We start from the raw sequence: 23,667 nt of genomic DNA on the forward strand, positions 1-23,667 counted from the left end.
TTTTCAAATTCTTCTATAAAGTAAACCACATAGGTTATTATTTAAATGATTTCATCCCGATCAGTGAACGGCCTAGAAAAAAAAGTTTGTAAATTGGCATGAATCAGTCAAACTAATTAGTGGAAATGGAGGAACTAATTACAAAGCAAACAACTCACCCACTCAGACTATCATTTTCAGTCACATCCAACTTAAATTAAATTTGAAATAACTTAAAACATGAGATTCGCTTTGAGTGAGCTGTTTTTTAGAATGCTCTTCAAGCTGTGATCATCATGACCCCTGCTCTGTTTCTTGACTAATGGCGGACATAAATTGCAATTTGGGGAAGGTGACACATACATATAGAAGCGTTTTAAAGGGGACAGATAGAGTCTATGTAGTAATTTCCAATGGATCATCTGATGGTTTGGGTTTATTGAGGATGATGTGATTATTTTCTGACCAAATTTGGGACACAAAGTTTGTAAGTCACCACTGATATCCTAGACAAGATAGTTGTTATGGATAATGGTTTGTATGATTGTTTGAGGAGAAAAGAGTAAATAACTGAAGCAGATATAACAGAATTATCAGTGGGGAGGATCCCAGGGAACCCCATATGTGCGAAGCGCTGATCTAATACGAAGATACATGAAAAAGAAGGTTCCTGATAGATTAAAGAGAGCCTTAATATCTTGAAATGATTTCAGGCCTTTATCATCATAAATGTCACCAAAGGAATTTACTTTACATTTAACCCATTTTGGATATTAAAATGGGTTTTTACCCGATAAAAAATTATTATTATGGAACAAAGGTAAATGACGATGCCACCTCAAGTTTGGCTCTATCTTCCTGGTCACCGTTCTCCAAGTAGAAATAAAATGTGTTATGATAGGGCCAAAACGAAGTTTACATTGTCTAAGTGAGACACCAGCAAAAACCAAATGCTCTGTATTGAGTGGAGAAACAAGAGATTCTTCAATAGCCCACCGTGAGGTTGACACATTTGGTTTAAATCAGGCTGACAGTGCACGAAGAGTAAAGGAATCAGCGTATAATTAAAAATTTGGAAAGGACCAGCCCCCATCTGATCTGTTACGCTGTAAAGTAGATCATTTAATTCGGGGGCGTTTACCATTCCAAATATATTGAGAGATTACTGAATCAAGTTTTTTCCAATAGCCAGCAGGTGGGGGTAAAGGAATCAGAGGAATAGAAATTAACGTTATTTTTTTTTTTTTAAGTAATGTGAAAATGTTTTGAAATGCATAGGCATGCAAAAGTGATACACGTGAATGCGATTAAAAAGCTGCCAGTATCGTTGAGAGCTTACTGGCATCAGCTGCATTTTGCAAAATGAATAGGTTTGATGACATAGACTCAAGTAATTCATGACAATCTCTCTGGGTCAATATCTGATGTGGTCTGTTAGCAGCCTGCTGGTCATTGTTAAACAAATTTTGCACTGTAGGTTGAAAAATCAGCTTTTTCTTGGGGACTTTCAGCAGCCATGTGTTTAATGGCTCCTCCATGTAAATTCCTAATAAATTCATGATCTCTTGCTCCCTGCTCATTTAGGTGAAGAAATCACTGGCCTTGAAACACTATGCATAATCCAACCCTTTGTTTAATCTGGCTTTGTTGAAATAAGACTGACCTACAGTGTGTGTGATCAAACACTTCAGAGAATGCTTTTGTTCAATATCGTTTCATCTTCTTCACAACATTCATTAAAATACAATAGAGAATTGTGCCCTTGCATAGCATTGTTTATTTGCATGCAAGTTCATACTATATATTGGGTATTGGCCTAAGTATGCTCAAAAATGGTATTACATGTAATCAGCAGGGTGCAATTCCCAGTTTACGAATATAAAAAGTGCCAGTGTTTAACACTCTTCTTCTGCCGTTTGATCATCTTTTTATGAATGCCATGATCAAAAGAAATTCACATTTTTCAAATGCATTTCTGTTCATCCATCATTCTGGGGGCAGTAATAGCTCAGTGTTAATTGTGGCAGGCAAATAGTGCTGACATCTGTGAATGAGGTGCATATTTAAAAAATCACACAAACTTCCCACAGCGCAGGGTTCAGTGCATGTAGTGCCTGATTAAGCTGTGGGTGGTTGGGGTATAAAACGCTTTTTGCACTGAAATATTGTACACAAAAATGGCACAGCTGTTTAGTACATTTCAATAGATAATCACCTTATGGGAAAACAATGTTTAATTTTCACGCTTTTTTTTTTGTTCAGTTGCTGTCTGTGAAGTGTGATTTGCCATTGTATGCAATCTTCTCTCTTTCAGGTATACCGTGTCCGATAATTATAGCGTGGGCCATTGGAAAACTGTACAATGAAAACGAACAGTAAGTTGCTGATTTGCAGAAAGAAATGCTTATGATTAGAGTGAAAAAACGTTGAACAGGGTAATTGTAGAGTATATCTGGCAAGAGATGTCAATTAATCAGCCTATGATTAGAATACTTGGAAATTTGTGGAATTTCGGTTAAACTTTATTTCGATAGTCCACTTTAGCGAAAATGCAAAAGATAATGCAAGATTTGCAATTGGATTTGGATTTTGTCACAATTTATGTGCCCACATGTGGAAAACGCAATTGAAAATACAATTTGCATTTCCTTTTGAAAAAAGTCCTGAATATTCTTCCATAGTTCAGTGCATCTATCATCAGCTGCTAAATTCAAATCTGTGCTGGCGCTAAGCCAGAGATGCGTTTTTACAGGACTGCGTATTTTAATCCAATCACACACAATGCTGTTGAGTTTATGAATGCAATGACCAATCAGAGGTGTTTAGATGAGTCATCACTAACATGCCGATGTTTTCATCACTTGCTCGCTGACTGAATATCTCTTTCTGGCGAATTCTCTCGTCAGAAACAATAAAGTGCAAATGTGTGTATGAATATGTAAGTAAGATATTAATTTCATAGTGTAAACAGCTTCAGTGATTTTATTGGGAGTTTTTGAGAGTGCTTGAACTCTAGACCGTCAGTGAAAATTTTCTTTTATAATGTAAGTGTTCTTTGCTCTCTTTCTGTACACGGAAAGTGTTATGATTAGTAGCCTAATTTACAATGTTTTTATTCACATTAAGTTTTAATGTTAAATTCACATTAAATATAAAGTCAGTCGTATTAAAATATGTTATGGCATGACACCCATATTTAATAGATTACATTATTAGGTTACTTTGACCATCGCCCACTAGATCAGCTAACATAATCTATAAAGGTGAGAATCAAGATATTTCATGATATGGTTAATGCGTTTGTTTCGAATAAAAAGGAAAATAAATAAAACATAAGTGCTGTTGTGGCTGCTGTGTGTCACATGACGACCCCCCCCCAACTCGTGCCCCCTCAAAAATAATGAGTGCATGACCCCCCTGCATGTACTTACTATTACAATAACAGCAAATTATGCATAATTACATGCAAGTAAACCTAAGCCAAACCCTAATCCTAACCCTGACCAAATACCAAGTACATGCAGATAATTAATATTACTCAATACTTAAATGGATAATTACACTGTAATAAGGACACCTTAAAATAAAGAGTAACCCAAAAACGGAATTGGAAAAATAAACACTGCCTCAACACTTTGGTGTTTTGAATCGTTGTAAGTGAATTGCTATGCAGTTTTGAGATGACTCTCGTCTCTCAACTCTGATCCCTTGCTCTTCTTATAGACAAGTCTATAAGAGTTTTATAAGAGTTTTAAACCGTTTTATCATCTGCAAAGTGAAAATAAGTCTGATTACGTAGAAGTCATAGGACCCTTAAAAAAAGAAGTACACTTAAAATTAATTTTATTAAGTAAACTTATGTAAATATCAAGTATATTTTTTAATTATCCAAATAACTTTATGTAGTAAGTATAGGAATAGTACTAGAACTGAATGTCTACTATTTCAGTACTTCTTGAGACTAATTGTCCAACTTTTTAATACTTTAAGTGTAACAGTATTATTTTTAGTAAACAAATAGGTTCTCTATTATTCTGCAAAAGCACAGAGTTATATAAATGGTAAACTATAAGTAGTCCACACACTCAACAAAATCTTTGTGTTTCAGATGCTGGTTTGGGAAGGAACCTGGAAAGTACATAGACTACATTTATCAGGGGCCTGTGATTTTAGTTCTTCTTGTAAGTATTGCTTACCTCTGATTTGTGGTTGTCAATTCCTCCAGCAAATAGAGAAACAGTGTGAAGAATTTGAAAGAAAGTGAACAAAAATTAACTCTTAAACCATTACAAAGACTGAGATGGCCAAAATGTAAATGCAAAACCCAATGCGATTTTGAAGAATTATTAACATCAGCAAATAATTAAGCCAGTCCTTTCCAGGATATCAGCTTTTAATTTGATAGCAAGATTTGCTGTTTTTAGCACTTGAGCTTTAAGAGAATTATTGGCCTGTTGCTAGCTAAGAAGTTGAATCTGTTCCATTCATGTAAAAGCATTATAATAACAGTATTTAATGTAAGCCATTCTGCAGGGGCAAAACCTACTAGTGTCTTTATGAGCTCTCCACAGGTTGAAATGACTGCATGTTATGCGCAGAAACATCAAACTATTTCGAGAAAATGCACAATCACTGACCCACATCTATTTTCTTTCTCTCCGATATAGATAAATTTTGTGTTCCTTTTCAACATTGTGCGCATTTTAATGACAAAGCTGAGGGCCTCTACCACATCTGAAACAATACAATACAGGTAAAGAACTATTACTCACTATAACTGTAATGGGCAAGAGCAGTAAGATGTGTAGGCTCAGGCTGAATGAAATCCTGTTTCATGTTCAGAAGAGGAATAGTTCTCCCAAAAGTAAATGCTCTGTCATTATTTATTTACCCTTTCAAAACTTTCCTGCTTGTGACCATGATATTATGCAATATGAAAGTGAGAAACAAATATCACTGAATTCAGGTACATTTTACTGGCATCTGTAGTGATATTTTTGTGGTTTTCTGGGCATTTAGCACTAGACAGAATTGAGTAAGCCAATCAGATTTTTTTTTGTCATTGCAGAAGATAATTTTAGCACCACCTGTACTCTAATTTTAGCATGTATATAAATCCCAGTGTCATTTGCATATATTTGAATATTTACATCAGGACAAGCTTCTAGAAGATCGTTCAGGTACAAGCTAAAGAGGCTCAACGATAGATCCCTGAGGAACCCCACTGTTAAGGATGATAAAGGTTTCAATGCACTCTTTTCAATGCCTTACCATAGATAAAGGAAAACAGCACCTACCTACCTGATTAAAAGTTTTTAACCTTGTACTGTGATCTAGATTTCTCTGCATGCCACTATAGACACTAAACCCATTATCTGTTCTAAACCCAATAAAGCTAATCTTTATCTTTATACAAGTCAGTGTTGTCACGTCACCTGAGGTTACTTGGTTTTGAGGATTGAGGATTTAAAGTTTCAGGACTTTTAAGTGTTTCCACTATTTAAGTCTACCATTTTAGATTTTCTTTTTTTTTTTTTTTTTTGCTTTTGCCCTGAAAGCATGACTTCCTAATGTGTGAATGTATCTCAGGGCAATACTTACTTCAGTCAGAGCAGGGAATAAAATGAGACCTTTCATCTGAGTTTGCTGAGATTGCATTTGCAAACTTTGTTGTGGCGTTTCACTTGATTTGCTAAGTATTAATGGAGTGAGTCTGAGTCTTGAGGACAAGCTTATGTATAATTAATGCTCTTTTCTAAAAAAGGTTAGAATTTCATTGTTGCTCGGATTTCAGAGTTCATCAGAACCCATACTTACTAACTTTAATTATATTTTTACATTTTCAGAAGAAAACAATTGTGCTTAACCTGTGGCAAACTTGCCATACAATGTTGGCAAAGTGGATGAAAGCACATGCTTTTTTTGTTTTGTTTTTTGTTTATGTGTGTGGGTTGCTTTTGCTTTCAGAAGAATACTTCATATTATTGAAGTTACTGCTATTATTGTTTGACATTTTTAACCCAGCATACATGGTCTTTTATATTCCTTGCACAAACCATAATACATTGACAGTAAGGAAAATATGCATTAGTGGTGTCATTTAAATATAAATCAGGTATTGCAAAATACAAGTCAAGTTACATCCAACAAAACATGTATAAATAGAACTTATTTCATGTATAATCAGGTGTGTAGCAACCATTACACTTTTAAATAGTAAATATTGAATAGTTTGTGAATGACACAATCTTATAAAGTGCATGCAAAAAGCAGTTTGCACTGATAATTCAAATAATATACAGTATAGCCTACACGATTAAAACAGAAAACTTTAAACATACAGATTACATTTTTGTTTAAAATTGTGTGGTGGGGTTTATAACAGAAGATTTAAGGGAAACGTGATGTAGCCTATCACAAAAAGGTGTTTTCAGTGTACAGAGGTATCTTGTATATACTTATGTCAATATGGCAGGGTTTTAAGTAGGCAGCTCTGAAGCGGCACAATGACACAGAAAGAGATGTGTGAGCAAGAACTATGGTAGTGCGAGACTGAAGTAGAAGCAATATTGTAACACTAGCATAGTGATTTATTATACTAATGAAATATTAGTCTGCTTTTTCCTAGCTTTAAATATCTAAGTATATATATAAAATATTAGAGCTGCTGCTGAACAGTGCACATTTTTTTTTACTTCTTACAGTCACTCTGAAAATCATAGTTTGAGATTTTCTTCTCATTTTCTCTTCTGCTTGCTTAATGTCCATTACAGCCATATTTTGTTGTCACATTTGATAAGAGGCCAAATTATACATTATAGACAAACTACTGTATTTAAAGGTAACAGGAAATTAAAGGTTTGGAATGGAATGGAAATGATTCCATTTGAAGAGCTTATTGGAGCATGACATCTCTGGCACACAGTCATTATAGCAAACAATAATCAAAATTCAGCTGCTCTGCAGTTCACACCTGACCAGGGAGAGCAGGAACTCCATGTTTTTATGTACCTTTGATGTACCTAACCTTCAGATGTTGAAATGTTACACTGTACACTCTTAAAAATAAAGGTTCTTTATTGGCATTGATGATTCCATGAAGAACCTTTAACATCCATGGAATATTTCCACTGCCCAAAAAGTTCCTTGTAGTGGAAAAAGGTTTAGATTATAAAAGCCTTCCTTGCAAAAAAGCCCCCCCCCCACAAAAAAGGTTATTTTAAGAACTGACCACTGAAAGGTTCTTTGGGGAACCAAAAATTGTTCTTCTGTTGCATCACTACAAAAACCGTTTTTGGAACCTTTATTTTTATGAGTGTTACATTTTATATGGTCTGCAACCATGTTACATTTGGGACATCTGAATTTAGTTTAAATATAGAAAAGCCCTGATTGGTGTGAATTTATTATCACTGACATGGCTAATAGTTATCATACGTTTTATCAGTATTTGAAGCTAGGGAATGTGTCAAATCAGTTATGTGCCATAAATCTAATTAAAATTTTTGCTCCTCTCCTTCACTGTTCCATTTTCTCTCTTTCTGTGACTGCAGGAAAGCAGTGAAGGCAACTCTAGTGCTTCTGCCTTTACTTGGTATCACATACATGCTGTTCTTTGTGAACCCAGGCGAGGATGACATATCTCAAATTGTGTTTATATATTTCAACTCATTTCTACAGTCCTTTCAGGTCAGTGATACATTATGTCTTTACAAAGATCTTCATGCCTGTCTTGCTCTCTCTATCACATTTCTAGAACTGCAGTTCAGAGAAAATGTTGGTGAAAAAAAAAATAGTTAAATTTAAGTACCTTATAGCTGACCAAAAGTAAAGCCATTTTTTCAAAACTCTTCATTCAGTCTGTGTTACCAACATGAATCTTGGTCAAACAGTTAATTGCATGCCTAAAACTCACTGGAAAGTATTATTATCAAGAAAGAATTATAGAATAACAATAAAGTGTTACGAAGTGAACAGGTGGAGAGGCATGCGGATCCATTTGCAAAGCTTTATTCAAAGACGTGGCCAATACAGGCTAGGGTCAGACAATGGCACAAAGGTATATCGAGGGCAAGAAAAAAAGAGTAGTCCAGTAAACAGGCGTGGGTCAAACGATGACGAACGTAATCCAATGGCCAAGGCAAACAGAGATAATCCAGGTACACTGCAATAGTCTATGCAGAGTCCGGACGGCGAGACGAAAGGGTAATTCAAAATACACAGGCAAGAATCTGAACACAGGAAAGCAGGCAAGGCAAGACTATAACTAGACTCAGAACTAGAAACTGATAACTAGAAACTGAAAGATAACAAGACTAAAACAGGACAAGTGTGTAGGCGTTCAGCTGAAATTGCAATTAGCTACATTATGTTTGTAATGGTTATTATTTCATTTTTAAATGTTCTGCAGTATATAGAAACAGTATATAGGCGAACATAATTACTGAATGCACATACAGTGGGGAAAAAATCAAAACGCCCAGGGCATTGAAGCCAGTCAGGGCATTGAAAATGGGTCGTGGATGGGTATTACAGCATGACAATGACCCAAAACACACAAAGGCAATAAAGGAGTGGCTCAAGAAGCACATTGAGGTCCTGGAGTTGCCTAGCCAGTCTCCAGACCTTAATCCCATAGAAAATCTGTGGAGGGAGCTGAAGGCTTGAGTTGCCAAAAGTCAGCCTCGAAACCTTAATGAATTGGAGAGGATCTGCAAAGAGGAGTGGGACAAAATCCCTCCTGAGATGTGTGCAAAGCTGGTGGCCAACTACAAGAAACGTCTGACCTCTGTTACTAAGTAATGTTTTGCAAAGGGGTCAAATACTTATTTCACTCATTAAAATGCAAATCAATTTATAACTTTTTTAAAATGTGTTTTTCTGGATTTTTTGGTTGTTATTCTGTCTCTCATTGTTCAAATAAACCTACCATTAAAATTATAGACTGATAATTTCTTTGTAAGTGGGCAAACGTACAAAATCAGTGTCAGAGAAGTCACGCAGTCACAGTCTCCACCGTCACCACAATCATCAATCACCACTTACACCCGATCTCACTCACCTGTGTTTTGATCACGCGCACCTGCCGATCCTCAATCAAGTCACCTTCAAAAGCACGCTGCACCCAGTCTATCATCGTCTGGTCTACCGTTCACTACCGCAAACTGTACCTGACTCCCTTATACTACTAACTTGTTTATACTTATCTTCCAGTTTACGAAATACACGCCAGAGTTACTCCAGTGAATCTCCCGCATTGATCCCTCTCGTTCCCGGACTCCTCAGCTCGCATTATTCAGCGCAACTTTCAAGGGACTGGTTTCAGTATTCACACTCACCTGCCATTGCTCTCCACGATCTCCCATCTCCTGCTATTCAATAAACCTGCTTGTTATTCACTTACCTGTTGTGTCTGGCCCCATTTGTGACAGAAGATCGGACCTGAGACAGTCACCTGCATGGATCCACGCACTCCATCTCCCGCGGATATCCTTGCAGCTGACTGTGGCGGCTTCCTCCGCCAGGTAGCGCTCTTCATCGAGATGCAACCAGCAAAATTCCCCACCGAACGTAGGTAGTGTTTCTGATTTCTCTCCTTTCTGCCCGAGCGCTATTATGGGCAAAAGCAATATGGAATGCCAATACTGCCATAATCAATTCCTACGATGCTTTCACTAACCATTTCAAAGAAGTCTTCGGCTCCGCTGCAGGAAACCTTTCCGTGTCTGACCAGCTGCTCCGACTGCGCCAGGGTGCCATGTCCACCATCGAATATACCGTGCACTTTAAAATTAGAACCAGCCATTGCTTACCTTTCCTTGTTATCAGTGCAACTATTCACTCCATGCTGCTGTTACAGTCCCAGCCCTTGTCGACTCGGGCTCCTCGAGGAACTTCATCTCTCAAGACCTTCTAAACCGCCTTCATCTGCTCCGAGCCCGCCAAGCCCAGGAGCTCCGAGTTGAAACCATCCAAGGGAAACCGCTTGGGCGCTTCGAGCACCTCCCTTAAAACTCAAAATCGGCACCTTGCATGAGGAGGAGATCACCTTTCTGGTACTGGAGGGACCCACGGTGGATGTCATCCTGGGACGCCCCTGGCTCGTTCTCCACTCTCCAGAAATCAGGTGGGACTCGTATGAGGTTACTCGCTGGAGCGAGTATTGCCACCATTACTGCCTGTCGGTTCTGCCCCAATGGCTCGGTCGGTCCTTCACCGCCCAGATTCCTTCCACCAGCATCGAAAGTCCAGAACCTCTGGAGACACCCTTGATCCCACTTGATTATGTGGCGTTCTAGGATGTCTTCAGTAAGCAAGAGGTCACTCATTTACCACCTCACCAGCCATGGGACTGTACCATCGACTTGCTGCCTGGTGCAAAACTCCCTAAGGGTCGTGTTTATCCACTGTCTATACCGGAGTGCAAGGCTATGGAGGAATACATCCAGGAGGCTTTTAATCAACGTTTCATTCGTCCTTCCACATCTCCAGCTCAAGTTCAAGTTTCTTCTTCATGGGCAAGAAGGGTGGGGGCTTGCGGCCATGCATTGACTATAGAGCCCTGAACTCCGAAATGGTGAAACACACGTATCCCCTTCCCCTGGTCCCGGCGGTGCTAGAGGAACTCCGTGGGGCACGCATCTTCTCCAAGCTGGGCCTGCGGATTGCCTACAACCTCGTTCGTATCCGGGAGGGTGACGAATGGAAGACGGCTTTCATCACCCCTACTGGCCACTATGAGTATCTCGTTATGCCGTTCAGCCTTTCCAATTCCCCATCCGTCTTCCAAGGTGAGGTGTAAAAAAGAGGTGTAAAAAAGTCAGGCCGGGCTGAAATGCAGGGCTCTAGCGTTCCCCTCGGTAGAAATCACGTTTCCCCCTCGGGGGGCCCCCCCCCCTTTTGTTGGGCCCTTAGAATCGTCCTAACTCCCCTCCCCCCCTTACGGCGCCCCTGTATGTACTTCTCAGAAATATACTTAAAATGACATTTAAGTATACTTGACTTATCTAAAAGTCTAAAGTTTTTTTTTAGCTACACTTCCCTACAAAGGCAAAGTGCAGTAACTACTTTATATATTTTTATACAAAATATATTATTATTATAGTTAAAAAATAATTTAATAGCCAATAGCAAATGACTGAGCATCACGTATTGTAAACAGCAACAGAGCTGTGTTTAAGTTTAAACAACTAACTCTTAATTCCTATCATATTTCCACTAATGTTTTTAGTTCCACGCTAAAAACATTTGTAACTAGACTAAATCATTCAGGGCTCAAACCAGAAACCATGTTTAAGTATCTAAATACCGTTTGTTTTACTGACTAAGAAACCACTTCAGATGGTTCAATGGGAATGGTTTGGCCAATTCACTGAAAAGAAAGAACTGACGCTAAAGAATGATGAATTCACAAATTATAGAGACGCACATAATAACTGCAGAAATATTTGCAGGGAAAACGTATGCACTTATGGTGCGCACAGGATACAGCCGTACAGCTGCAGGTACCACTATCACAAGTGTTTTGGTCCAGAGAAGAATACTGCTTGATTGCAAATCAAACAAACGAGCAGCAGTTTCGCTCTGGCTCAGCGATGGGAAGCTGTCTTTAGAGGATCCACTAAACACATTCATTCAGTATGGAACCCAGTTATTTCATATTTTAAAAAGCACACAACTCTCCCCACAAAGTAAAATTATTAGTGGAATCAGAAGACCTATGTAGATGGGCTAGCACATTACATTGGAGAGAATACGCTAACAATAGTGATAATTATTTCCTCAGTGTTTATACTAGCCCTGCTGTAAAAAAAGCAGCATATAAATCAGTGTACCAATGTAAACTGGATATGTTGAGTGTCATGAAATATGGTAAAGTTAATTTAGTAAACATTTCATTTTATGTTATTTTTATTTGTATTCATGCTCAAATAAGAAGATTAGATTAAATAAGATGCACTTATTAAAATAAATTAAAGGGAAAACAAGTAGTAAATTTAAAATAATTATTCTTTTTAACTGTAAATAATTGTGCTCTCTTGACAAATATAAATAAAGATTAAAAGGAAGAAGTAGATGCAAGATCACAAAGCAGCTTTCAATTAGTCCTGATTCTGTCACCATCTTTTCGTTATACAGCATTGTTAGTGGCATATTACTAATTAATCAAATTTCTAAAGCAAATTATATCATAACATATTTATATAATTTGCCAGTATGGCTCTGCTGTGTTGCAGTTTGCTGTCAATAGGTAGAGTGGGCGAGAGTTTGCTACTCTGATATGCAGCAAAAGTGTAGGCACACAGAGCATCTCAACATCAGCTGCCCGTCACTGGATTAATGGCTATGTGGGAGTCAAGGCCCTTGTTATTAGATATTTATTTATTTCCTTCAATGTGTGTGGTAAAATGACACAGCAAGCCTCTATTTTTATTTTATTTTAAAATAAACAGTCTGTAGAAGTAGAAAGTAGAAAATGAAAAAAACATATAAATATATATATATTTTTCACTGTAAATTATAAGGTGTCTTGTCCTTACAAAAAACAAATAATAATTTACTGTAAAAGTACATTCTGTCAATTCAAATAAGCTGTATTTACACAATACAAACTGTTCCACAGCAGCTTCACAGTAATAAACAGGAAAATAACAGAATCCATGATGCACAATTCCTCAAATATGAGACAAATACATGTTCTGTTGTAAAGCAGCTCTAACAATAAAAGTGTCATTATTCAGCCCCAGTCAGTTTACTGTTGGTTTAGTTCAATAACTGTGTAAAGTTCAATTCAGATATAAGCAGAAGAAATTTGTTATTATTCAGCTCAAATCAGTTTGACAGTTTACATGCAAAATATATCAATTATGCAACAAATTCGATTCAGCTATAAAACAACTCTACAAAAGACAAGAACTATGTCATCAAGCCTAGTTCTTGTCTGTTAGTGTCAGTGCAGTCCAAGCAATAATATTACTGTATATTTAGTGTCTTTTGAACCCCAGCCCTAGCAAGGCATTGTCTGGTTCAATATAAAATTCTTACTTTACATTGTCATTCATATACAGTATTTTTACATTTACTGTAAACTAGTTGTGAGGAAGTGCACCAAAACAAGCTCAACTGTTGCACTACAACATATTGTGTTATGATCGAAATTGCAGTTGCCATCTGTAGCCTTTTCATTTGCATTCTTTCTCATTCACTCATACAACATGAAGCCATATGTTCTTATGCAGTCTTGTTTTTGCTCTGGGTTCATGACTAACTCAGCAAACCAACTCCAATAATTCCTGCACTTTTTTGTCTTCTATGCACTTACATTAAGCATTCGATACAATACATACTCTGTACATCCTTTTTTTTGTTGCCAAATATGCATCTGCCAAATAAGACTCTTGCCAAATACGCATTTGCTGCCATTAAGGTTGGGATACAGGTAGGGTTAAAGGGGTCATCGGATGCAAAATTCACTTTTCAAGTTGTTTGAACATAAATGTGTGTTGGAATTGTGTGTACACATCCATCCTATAATGATAAAAATACACCCAGTGTTTTTTATTTTTAAATCCCTATTTTAAAATTCCTTTTCTCAAATCAGGCTGTTCTGAGAGCCCTGTCAGAATGACATAGTTCTGTACAGGCCCCTCCCACAATAGTTGATTGACAAGGCTGTCTTACCTTAAACTCGCCCTGAGAGAGCTGAGAGCTGTCTGCCTCCAGTGCAGGGGAAGACAAGATGTCTCCAATTAAGCGATTGAGGCGTTTTGTTGTTGGATGTAACTAGGAATATAGCAGTCATCATTTACTCCCGAAATCTGAGCTGCTGAAGACACAGAGGATTAACATTACTTTAGTTTTGAAGGGAATTCGCCGATCCCTGATCTGCCTAAATGCATCTATGTTCGTGCGAATCATTCGTGATCCAACTTTATTCAGAAGAAGGGAGTATAAGGGTTTTTATGAATCTTTGCAAATCGCCTTTCCTAATAATGTTCTAGTTAGCCAGCTTCGCGGCTGATGTTTAGTATGCTCCATAGATAGATGTGCCTAGATGCCTCATTATCGACTGTTTCTATGGGCCGCGATATGTAAGATATATTTTGAGGTCTTGTCACCAGTATAATTACATGCAGGTGCTTTAAAAGTATATACAATAATAAGATGTACACAATAAGCATTTTATATCATTTTTTATGTAAATACTTCTATATGTTAAGACAGCTAATGCAAAGAGGGACTTATATAACTACATAGTAATTTGCATAGTTTTGGTCAAACGTCGTTTGAAGTGTGTTTGTGTGTGTGTGTGTGTCAGATGGCCTCTTCCTCCTTTTACCTCAGGACCTAGCTAATGAATTTGACCTTATCAGTACAGTAGCAATTCAAGATAATTGCTTCATTAAAAATGGAATTATGGAAATTTGTGGAGACTTGTCAGCGGACTGACTGATTTGTGAGATCTGAAAGATTTGTGAGATATTGAACAATGTGTCTCTAATGAGGCTCTTACTGTTTCTCAACACAAGACAGACACAAATGTAGTAAAATATTCTACAGATGTAAAAGACAGATAAAAGAGGCTCTAACTCCTCACAACCTCTAAATGAATACAATGAATGGAAAGTGCACAAGTTAGATGTAGTTATCATCTTAGAGTTACACCATCTTATGGGAAGATAAAACTGTGTTTCTCTTCACAGAGTAATAATGGGAAGAACCTTATTCCACATTAAAGTATTAAATCAAAGATGGCCGTTAAACATGAAACTTCGAATATGAAGCACTGATCTCCTGGAGCACCCAGAGGGTCATAGTGATCTGGGGCATGCAGATGAAGCCCTGCGGTGGGTGCAGAAGGTCCTTAAGAATCTGGAACATGCTGATGAAAGTACCTTGAAGTGATGGTTTGCTAGCTGGAGCTTGACTTTGTTGCAGATGTGTCTGTATTGTCTTCTCTCAGGGCCAGAGGCTTGAGAACCTGGTCAATCAGCATATGTTTCTCTGTGATTCAGAGTAAAGACATGCTGTTCAGTATGTGTTGTTGCTTCATAAGCTGAAAGCACAGAACGTTTTGTGTCTGTTATTGTGTTTTCTCACTGGACAGAGACTCAGCACAGAGTGTCTTCATTACTTTACAATAAGGGGGAAATGAAGAGAGTTTGGTTAAAATGGTGACTTGAAAGTTTTATCTGTTACACACGTGACACTTCTCAGAATACTTTGGCAATGAATTCACATGTACTGAGTCCAAACATGATGGAAGAGTGCTATCATGCGTGCATTCATTTATATGTTAGCAGCTGAATATTGGTGAAAATACTTCTCTGAGTAAGTATGAAGTGGATTTGTTGTAGTCGTATGTCCATTTTGTGTAAAAAAAAAGAAAAAGCGTGTGGAGGTCCATTGCAAGACGGGGAACATACCAGCATCATAAGGCACATAGCACTTCCACATTTCCAACTCATAATTATAATAATAATAATAATAATAATAATAAATGTTTCTTGATCATCAAATCAGCATATATTTCTGAAATGATTTCTGAAAGATCATGTGACACTGGAGGACCAGAGCTTTGCTATGACAGGAAATAAATACATTTTAAAATATTTTTTAATAGCCTTGGTGAGCAGACTTCTATCAAAATTGTTTGAAAATCTTTCCGACCCCAAAGTTTTAACAGTGGTGTAAACTAGGACTATATTTTTTATTTATAATATATTTTACTATATAATAATTACTACTATTAGAGAGAGAATGTGTGTGTGTACACATATATGTATATATATTTAAAGCACGCCATTTCCCAAAAATAAAAAAAGCTATATGAATTATTTTATAATTCACGTAAAAAAACAAAACAAAAAAAGCCTTTAGAACTTTTTTCATCATAAAAAAATCATAAATTGAATCCAATCAGAAAAAGGGATGCATTTTTTATATATTTTTTTTTCCAACAGAAAAAACAACAAGAAAAAAAATATATGTGACCCGTGCTGGCAAAATGAGTCGGAATGTGCATGGTCTAATTTTGCGCTACTGGCAAAAAAAGTGAAAAGTGTAGGTTTGGTCGAATTTGAGGTTTTCACAAAAATTCTTCCAGCGATCCCAATGATCCAAGTAATAATTAAATATCTAAAATGATCTTTATTTGAACGTTTTCTGAGAGGAGTACCTTTTTCTCTGCTCACTGGATGACTGACTTCTCACCACAAGTTGTAAGTCTGTTGTAGTCTCGCGTAGCCAGACTGACGGCTGAAGGTCTGGGAACTTTTACCGCTTTGAATGGCCGAGGCCTGCCCAAGAGGTCATATGACTGACAGGTAAAGCAACCAATCATGTTTAATTGTGTTCCGCGTCATGATTCGGGGCGTGGAAATGTCGCCACAATAACAGACTAGTGTGTAAAACTCTCGGATATATTTTAAAGATTCTATGCCGCAAATTTTTTATATTTCACATACCTTTGAAACTCCAGCGTTTAGTTGATCCTGATAAGCACTCGTCGTCACATTTGTAAACACAACGGCTTTCTTCTTTCGTGAGGGGGTTTGGCGCCACAGCATCTTTGTTTCCCGGTGGAACGTTAAAGAACGCGACACACACGTCTCCCGGAAATCCTGTATAATCTAACCAATCCGACGACGACTTCGAAACTCCTGAAGTGTTTCCAGCTAAGTGTGCCATATGCATCAGACGTTTAGCCACCGTTCTGTGGGCGTGACATCTGAGGCTGAGACTAGGGCCGTTTCTCAATATGCGTACTTGTCTGTACTTGTGTTCTTGTGGACTTGTGAAACGTCATCAGTCGCTGCCCAAGTACTGTTCCAATTCAAAGTTCACATCTAGCCAAGTCCAGTTCAAATCCCCGGATGTGTTCTTGATCCGCCCCTTTTACCGAGGATGCATCGAGAGGTGACTTGTGCGGACTTGATACGGGCCATAACCCAGAATTCAGTTCGTCCTCCCGTCCTCGAGAGTTCGTTCTTCTGAGTCGAACTTGGCAAGTCCAAACTCGAAAGGACGGAAGTCCAGACTCTGCGAACTTGGTATTGAGAAACGGCCTAGGTCTGTTGTTGCAAAGCGCTGCATTCCAGCTTTGTGAATATTCATATAGAATTCTTGATTAAACATCTCCAAACGGACTCCAAACCAGTGAAATATGATTTTCAAACACATGCTGATGAAAAAAAAAAAGATTGCGCTAACTGACATTTGCAAAGCATATGCATAAGACGTGCCCCTCCGAGAGAGCGCAATCTCCCTATAAAGTACATTTTTTGTGAAATATGTCTTGGCGAGATACACAAACATAATCTGTTATGTCTTGCATGAACGTTTAGTTAATGGCTGGGAAAAATCTGATGTGTAACATTATATTTGATCCATGCATTACAGTAGGTCTTAATTTAGATCTGTCTCAATGTTAATCATCCATTAAAAGAAAAGACGGAATCACTCTCTGCTCTTGATTAAACTACTATTTATTTACATCTTTGTTCTTATTTTTAATAACAAAGATAATATAAAAATATACCTGCAAGCAGCAATTACGGGGCCAAGCACTACGGAAGAAAGCATGAGACCAACTGCAGCAATGAGTAATTGAAGCCATTTTAAGATTATTATAGTCCAAATCGCTGAAAAATCATTTAAAACTATTAGTAATATGATGGAATGACTTGTCATCTTTGACCAACAGGTGACACTGTCATCATATCGATGTGGTGTGTTCTGTGTGAGTTGACAATGGCACACACAAAGATTGGTGTCAATATGCCAAAGCATTGCAGAGATACGGCCTCAATTGTCATATTGGCATCATAACTCAAATTCGTTGTTGTGGTATGTGAAAACTGTTTTGTCTATCAACACAAAATCCATAACTTTTTGTCAGCATGGTCTGAAGATGATATGATTAGATTTTTGTGAAAATCAGACCAACAGTCTACAAGGAGTTCGAAAAAGTAGGTTTTTAAAGAAAATCAAAAGGGCAGAGAGGAAGTTTGGCTGACTATGGCAACATTGGTATCACTGTTCTGAGCATGACCCAAGGAATCTATAAATATCAGTCTCATTACAATAGGCAAAATTCACAGAAAGATATAAGCATTTATTTGACATTTCATTATAACTTTTGACCACAAGGTGGCACTGTCTGAAAACATTTTGAGTACTTTCAGGTCATGGTCTGAATGGTACACCAATGCATTCGTAAAATATAGCATTTTATATCATAAAACTCCATTATAGTCAATGGCAATTTCATGTTTTGTTCAATTATAGTGCCACCAAGAGGCACAATACCTGCAAATTTTGTACGTGTCCTTAGAGTGTGCCCATACATATGCGTATCAAATTTGGTGAAAATATCTAAGTTTGATTTGGAGTTATAGACCTATACATGTGTAAGTAGATGAAAAATGACTGACTGTTGAGTTTGTTTGCATTTTTGTGCCACTTACTATCAAAATTTTGGCAATTGGGCATTGGTGTATAACTGGGACGCTAAGTTTTCGAACTTTCTACGGTGGTTTCGTGTCAATCAGAGAAACGGTTTCTAAGATATTGCCAGGTGTTTTTTAAGCGCTACAATGCAACGTAGCACAAACGATAAGGCTAAACCTGGGAAGGTTGGTATCGATGGACTCGGGAATGATTCAGGAGTCTAAAAAGGTGACTCCTGTGAAAATAAGTCAACCCCACCCAAAGTTATAAGCATGTGAAAATTAGATTTTACCACTAGGTGGCGGTGCTTCGACACTTCTCAGGCTCCTTCAGGGCATCGTGCTGATGACCCATATCAAGTTTCGTAACGATACGTTAATTCGTTCGTAAAATATAGCATTTTACTACAAAATTCAACATGACCCAAAATGGTTGACATGAGACAATTGGATATGGTTGGACTCGGCATGATGCTCCGAATCCAATGAGACCAGTTTTGTGATTTTTGGTCAAATCATTTATAAGTTTTAAGCAAAAATATGAATTTTTCATATCTCCTGACCACTAGGTGGCACAGCGCCGAAACACTGCACGTAGGCTCATGCCACGCTTGTTATAACATAGACCAAGTTTCGTGTCAATTGCCTCCATGGTCTGTAGATGATCTGAGCCAATTTTGGTGAGAATCAAAGGAATCGTCTAGGACGAGTTCGACAAAGTAGGTTTTACGAACAATTGAAGATAGCAAAAAAACTAAACCTTACAATTTTTGAATTTTGGACTTGATTCGGCGTGGCTTGAGCCAAGGATTCAGAGGAAAAGGGAATTTTTGTGGCTTACGGTTCAAAAGTTATTAGCATTTCAAAATTGAATTTTTGGACAAGTGGTGGCGCTATAGAGTTTGAGTTAGAGACTCCAAATTTGGTGTGGTTACTATTGACAGTATCATCTATCAGTGTGCCAAATTTTACAACTTTCCCGCAATCGGTTCTATGGGCTGCCATTGACTTTCGGTGGAAGAAATGGAAGAAGAAGAAGAAGAACGGTAAAGATTACAATAGGTGCCAACGCACCTTCGGTGCTTGGCCCCTAAAAATAGCTATATTGTGAATAATAATATAGTAATTATTATAGTAATTATTATTAAGAAAAGAATTGGAGGAAAATATACAACGTTGCTTAGTGATTTTGTATTGGAATCTTCAGAAAACTTTAACTCGATTTTTCTCAAAATCCACTCTGCTGACTCTATCGCCTTCAAACTGAAAAAAAAAAAACTGCTGTCATTTTTTGTCCGAATTCCAACAAGTCATATATCATTTTGGAGGTATTTTAATGGAAAATGTGATAATAAAAATAACATTTTTGAAAATGTGCTCATTCCAACTCATTTTGTCAGCACAGATCACATATTCTGTTACATTATGTCTGAATGCTAGAAACTATAAATTGTTTTCACGGGAAGTGAAACAGAAAGCGTAGCTACACTCTGTCTACAATGGATGTGAATGACGCAACACATAACATCAAAAGCAAATAAAACCCAATTGAATCAGGGAATCTTTCTACACTGGAGGCGCCAAGTTGACAACAGCAAGCGGATGCGTCTTTCTATTTCTGACAACAGGAGAAATAAGGATAACTGTGCCATGTCTCTAAATCCTTTTATGTATCCCTACTCAAATTGGTCTCTGTAACGTGCCAAACTTGTGGGAGGTTTGGTCCAATGAGTAAAGCTCTAATTATTAGTTATTAGGTTAAGCCTAATAACAGAAAGGTTGCTGGTTTGAGTCGTACATCGGATGATGCATGAGCCATTGCTTTTATGCAATCAGTGTGATTTTCCTTGGGTGCTGGGTATTGTAATTGCCACTTGCAGTTCTATTTACTCGTGTCTGTCATTTACGCCAGTAAGAACTGTAGAGATGTCATTGGGAAAGACATTGTGCAAGAGAATTGGGGAACATTATTGGTCTTATGTCACCTTTTAAGTGGGATCTCTTGCTCTCTTTCAGTTTGAAGTGGTCTGAAATCTATCTCCTCTTCTGCTGTCATGAATATTTTAAGGGCTTCAATATGGAAAATAGTTTTGTTTCCCCGAGAACATTTTTTCCCAGCAACTGCTTCAGTCAGTCCTCAGAACTGGAGCTGACACCTTAGTAGCAACATGTGCCAATTATTCTTGGATGGAGCTTTGTTCCAGGGAGTGTTTTTGTTGTTGTTGGTGGTGGTGGGTTTTTTTTTGTGTGAGAACATCCCTGTGGTACAAGACCCATTGTGAAACCACCATACTCTGACACTTTACATCCTGAAAATGGCAGAAAACATTACATTTTAAGAGCTACGGACTTCTGTTTCTTGTGTCAATCACAATGGCATATTAACTTGTAATTGTCACATTTAAAAAATGTTATTATTTGCATTTAGCAATGTTTTGTTAATTAAGGTGACTGTTTAACTGATGACTTTTTTTTTTCTTTTTTTTTAACAGGGATTCTTTGTGTCGGTATTTTACTGCTTTCTTAATGGGGAGGTGAGTCAATGATGCGTTTAATTTCATGGTTGGACAGAAATGGAAGATGACTATCAATATACAAGCCCTTTCCACAGCCATATCACCCCTTCACCTTATCTGTTTTATGCCACCCTAGTCTATTATTATGTGGGAGGCTATTTACACTGACTCTCTGTACACAAACACCAAGAGGAGCAGAGCAATCTATCAACACCCTGCAAACTGCTCTCTTTTAATAGGGCCGTTTTTATTACAAATAGAATGCTTCTTCAGTCACCTATAACGGTATCTTCTTAATATCAGTATCACTTGACACATCTGTCATTTTCTCCAGAGATTTCCCTCTTCTATGTCAAAACAAAATGGTCAAACTGATATTATTTGTGTGTTAGTGTGTGTGTGTGTGTGTAGAGATAAGCTGGCTCACATATAGAATGTGTGCACATTATTAAAATTGCTGCATTGTGGGAGAAAATTTGTGGAATTAAATTTTTTTAAATTAAGTGGAGTCACTTTTATTGGTAGCGTATAGCATTATCAAGTTAGCTAAAATATTTAGTAATTGAACAGGGGATTACATATGCATCAGTAGCTGATGCTGTGGGAATGTGATAGTCTGACGCCTATAGAAAAACGGCAATTGATTGGCTGATGATGCTTAAGGTATGTGTCACCAGGACATGTTTGCATCATCACTCATTAGATTTCTTCACTGAGGCAGCCATCAGCCCCGTGTCATTTCATCTCATAACTAGGTTTTATGTTTTATGACGTAAAAAATGTAGTTGCTTCATTAAAAATTATTGTATTACTGTATTGAAAGCTAACTGTATTATGTAGAGTCAAGTATTATGAGAGAGATTGTTGGGGAATCACAGTTAAAACCCAAGGACCAGGTATGATGAACAAAGACCAGGAGTCAGAGATGCGATTAATTAATTAAAAATTTACTGAAGAAAATAGTTTGCAGTTTCATCAGCAGAAGTCAGCTTCAACACTCGCAATGGAGTTCGTAGGCCACTCTGCGTACATTTTCTAGACACCAATAGTTATACTCTAACAGAGGTCACTAATTAAGTCAATACATAGGTAAGCAAGATTCTGGTTGGTAGATAAACTTAGAAAATCTCCACACATGGACGTAAAACTCAGACGCAATAGGTCTCTCCAGAGACGTATATCTGTTACCCTGGGCATCAGCGTGACGGCAAAAGATGATTTCCTCCTAGAGCTCTTTCTCAGCATCTAGCTGCAAAGATAGACATTCACACACATACGCAGAAAAAACTTATCTGTACTTCAAGGTTGCCGAGCTCTGCCCTGAATCTTATCAAATATGATTAACTACACACACACAATGAGGTCAGCTTCTTAGAGAGTAACAAGGCAGACTAAAGCCATATTCAACTTATTTTCTAACATGCATAAATGTAACTGTGATAAATAATTATTCAAGAAATATTATAATTAACATTTTTATGAGGGCCATTGTAGATCATTGTAGATCTGCAATCCACTCCTTCAAGATGGACTGAGTGAGTGTGATTACCTGTATCTGATACAGCATTCATTCTTCAGCTCAATCACATATTTACAATAAAACATTATTTTGAATATCCGCTGAGGAAAGCGATATCTTTGTTGTACTATCCCTTCTCTGTTAAGGATTATTTCAGATGACAGCGCTGCTCAGTGCATTTGTTGGCTGTAAAAATAACTTCCTTGTTTAGAACCCTGTTTCAGTCTTTTTCAATATAAAAGCTAGGCAAGTCAGTCAAAAGTACAAAGGCGACGCTCAGATATACAGCATTAAATTTATATAAAATATAACGTGATGAGATTTTGCCCTCAGCCAAAACTATTAGCTCTGGGACAGATTAATAAGACAAAAGCTCTTCTTTTAGATTTAGCCAAAATAAATTATATCTCATGTTTAACTACTGTAGAGACATAAGAGTCAGCGGAAAATTCCAGAAGACCTGGCGAGGTGAGGCTGCTCTCGGTGAGTTCATGAGCGCTCAATGGCCATTTTGAAGTCTAAACAACTACATTCTTGCCTAAAAAAACTCTTAAAACTACATTCCTTGACACAAAAACATTATTATTTATAAAATTATAGTGGACTTGGGTGTCTGCCAAGACACTCGCTGTGAGAAATACAACAAGTGGAGTGATATAAACAGTGAAATTATTGTCTTTATCAATAGCATATTGCACTGCTGGGAAAGGACAAAAAATAACTATTGTATAAATAAATAAATAAATATACACAAATGAGCTAATTAAAGCTATGTAATTTAGAGCTGAATCAGTATGTGTATTTGAGTTCCCTGCCTGATGAGCATTTGTTTATTCTTTAATTTGTGTATCTTTAGAATGTTCTGTAGAATTCTGCAGTCTGATGACCTCTCTTCATATCTGATCTGTATTTGGGGTAATAATTGGATTTTTGTTATGACCCCAGGCAAGATGGAGAATATTCTTCCTCAAGATGACTCATCAAGCTCATCCTAAATATCTAGACCATCAACATCAAATCAAATCATGTCAATACCAACTGTCACTGTGTCATCTCTCATTCTCTGTTTGCCCATAAATAATATTTATATGGAAGCAAAAACATCCTCTCTCATGACTAACTGATTAAACGAAGACAGGTTTAAAATGAAAAGCCTGTAATATGATCGTCCAAATCTTTTTTCGAGCACATATTTTTACAAGCG

At 37.4% G+C, this 23,667-nt stretch overlaps 1 protein-coding gene across 1 annotated transcript in view; it reads left to right on the forward strand.

Annotated features, from left to right (window-relative positions):
- LOC306880889 (corticotropin-releasing factor receptor 2-like) overlaps nt 1–23,667 on the forward strand; it is a gene marked incomplete at both ends in the record, with an annotated part of 45,091 nt that overhangs the window by 14,408 nt on the left and 7,016 nt on the right. Inside the window, 5 exons of the mRNA XM_079434691.1 lie at nt 2,294–2,354; nt 4,088–4,160; nt 4,647–4,732; nt 7,533–7,668; nt 20,921–20,962. Coding sequence (XP_079290817.1) covers nt 2,294–2,354; nt 4,088–4,160; nt 4,647–4,732; nt 7,533–7,668; nt 20,921–20,962 — 398 coding nt within the window. The remainder of the gene's footprint in view (nt 1–2,293; nt 2,355–4,087; nt 4,161–4,646; nt 4,733–7,532; nt 7,669–20,920; nt 20,963–23,667) is intronic.

The sequence above is a fragment of the Barbus barbus genome (assembly GCF_936440315.1).
Source record: "Barbus barbus genome assembly, chromosome: 15".
NCBI classification, from domain to species: Eukaryota; Metazoa; Chordata; class Actinopteri; order Cypriniformes; family Cyprinidae; genus Barbus; species Barbus barbus.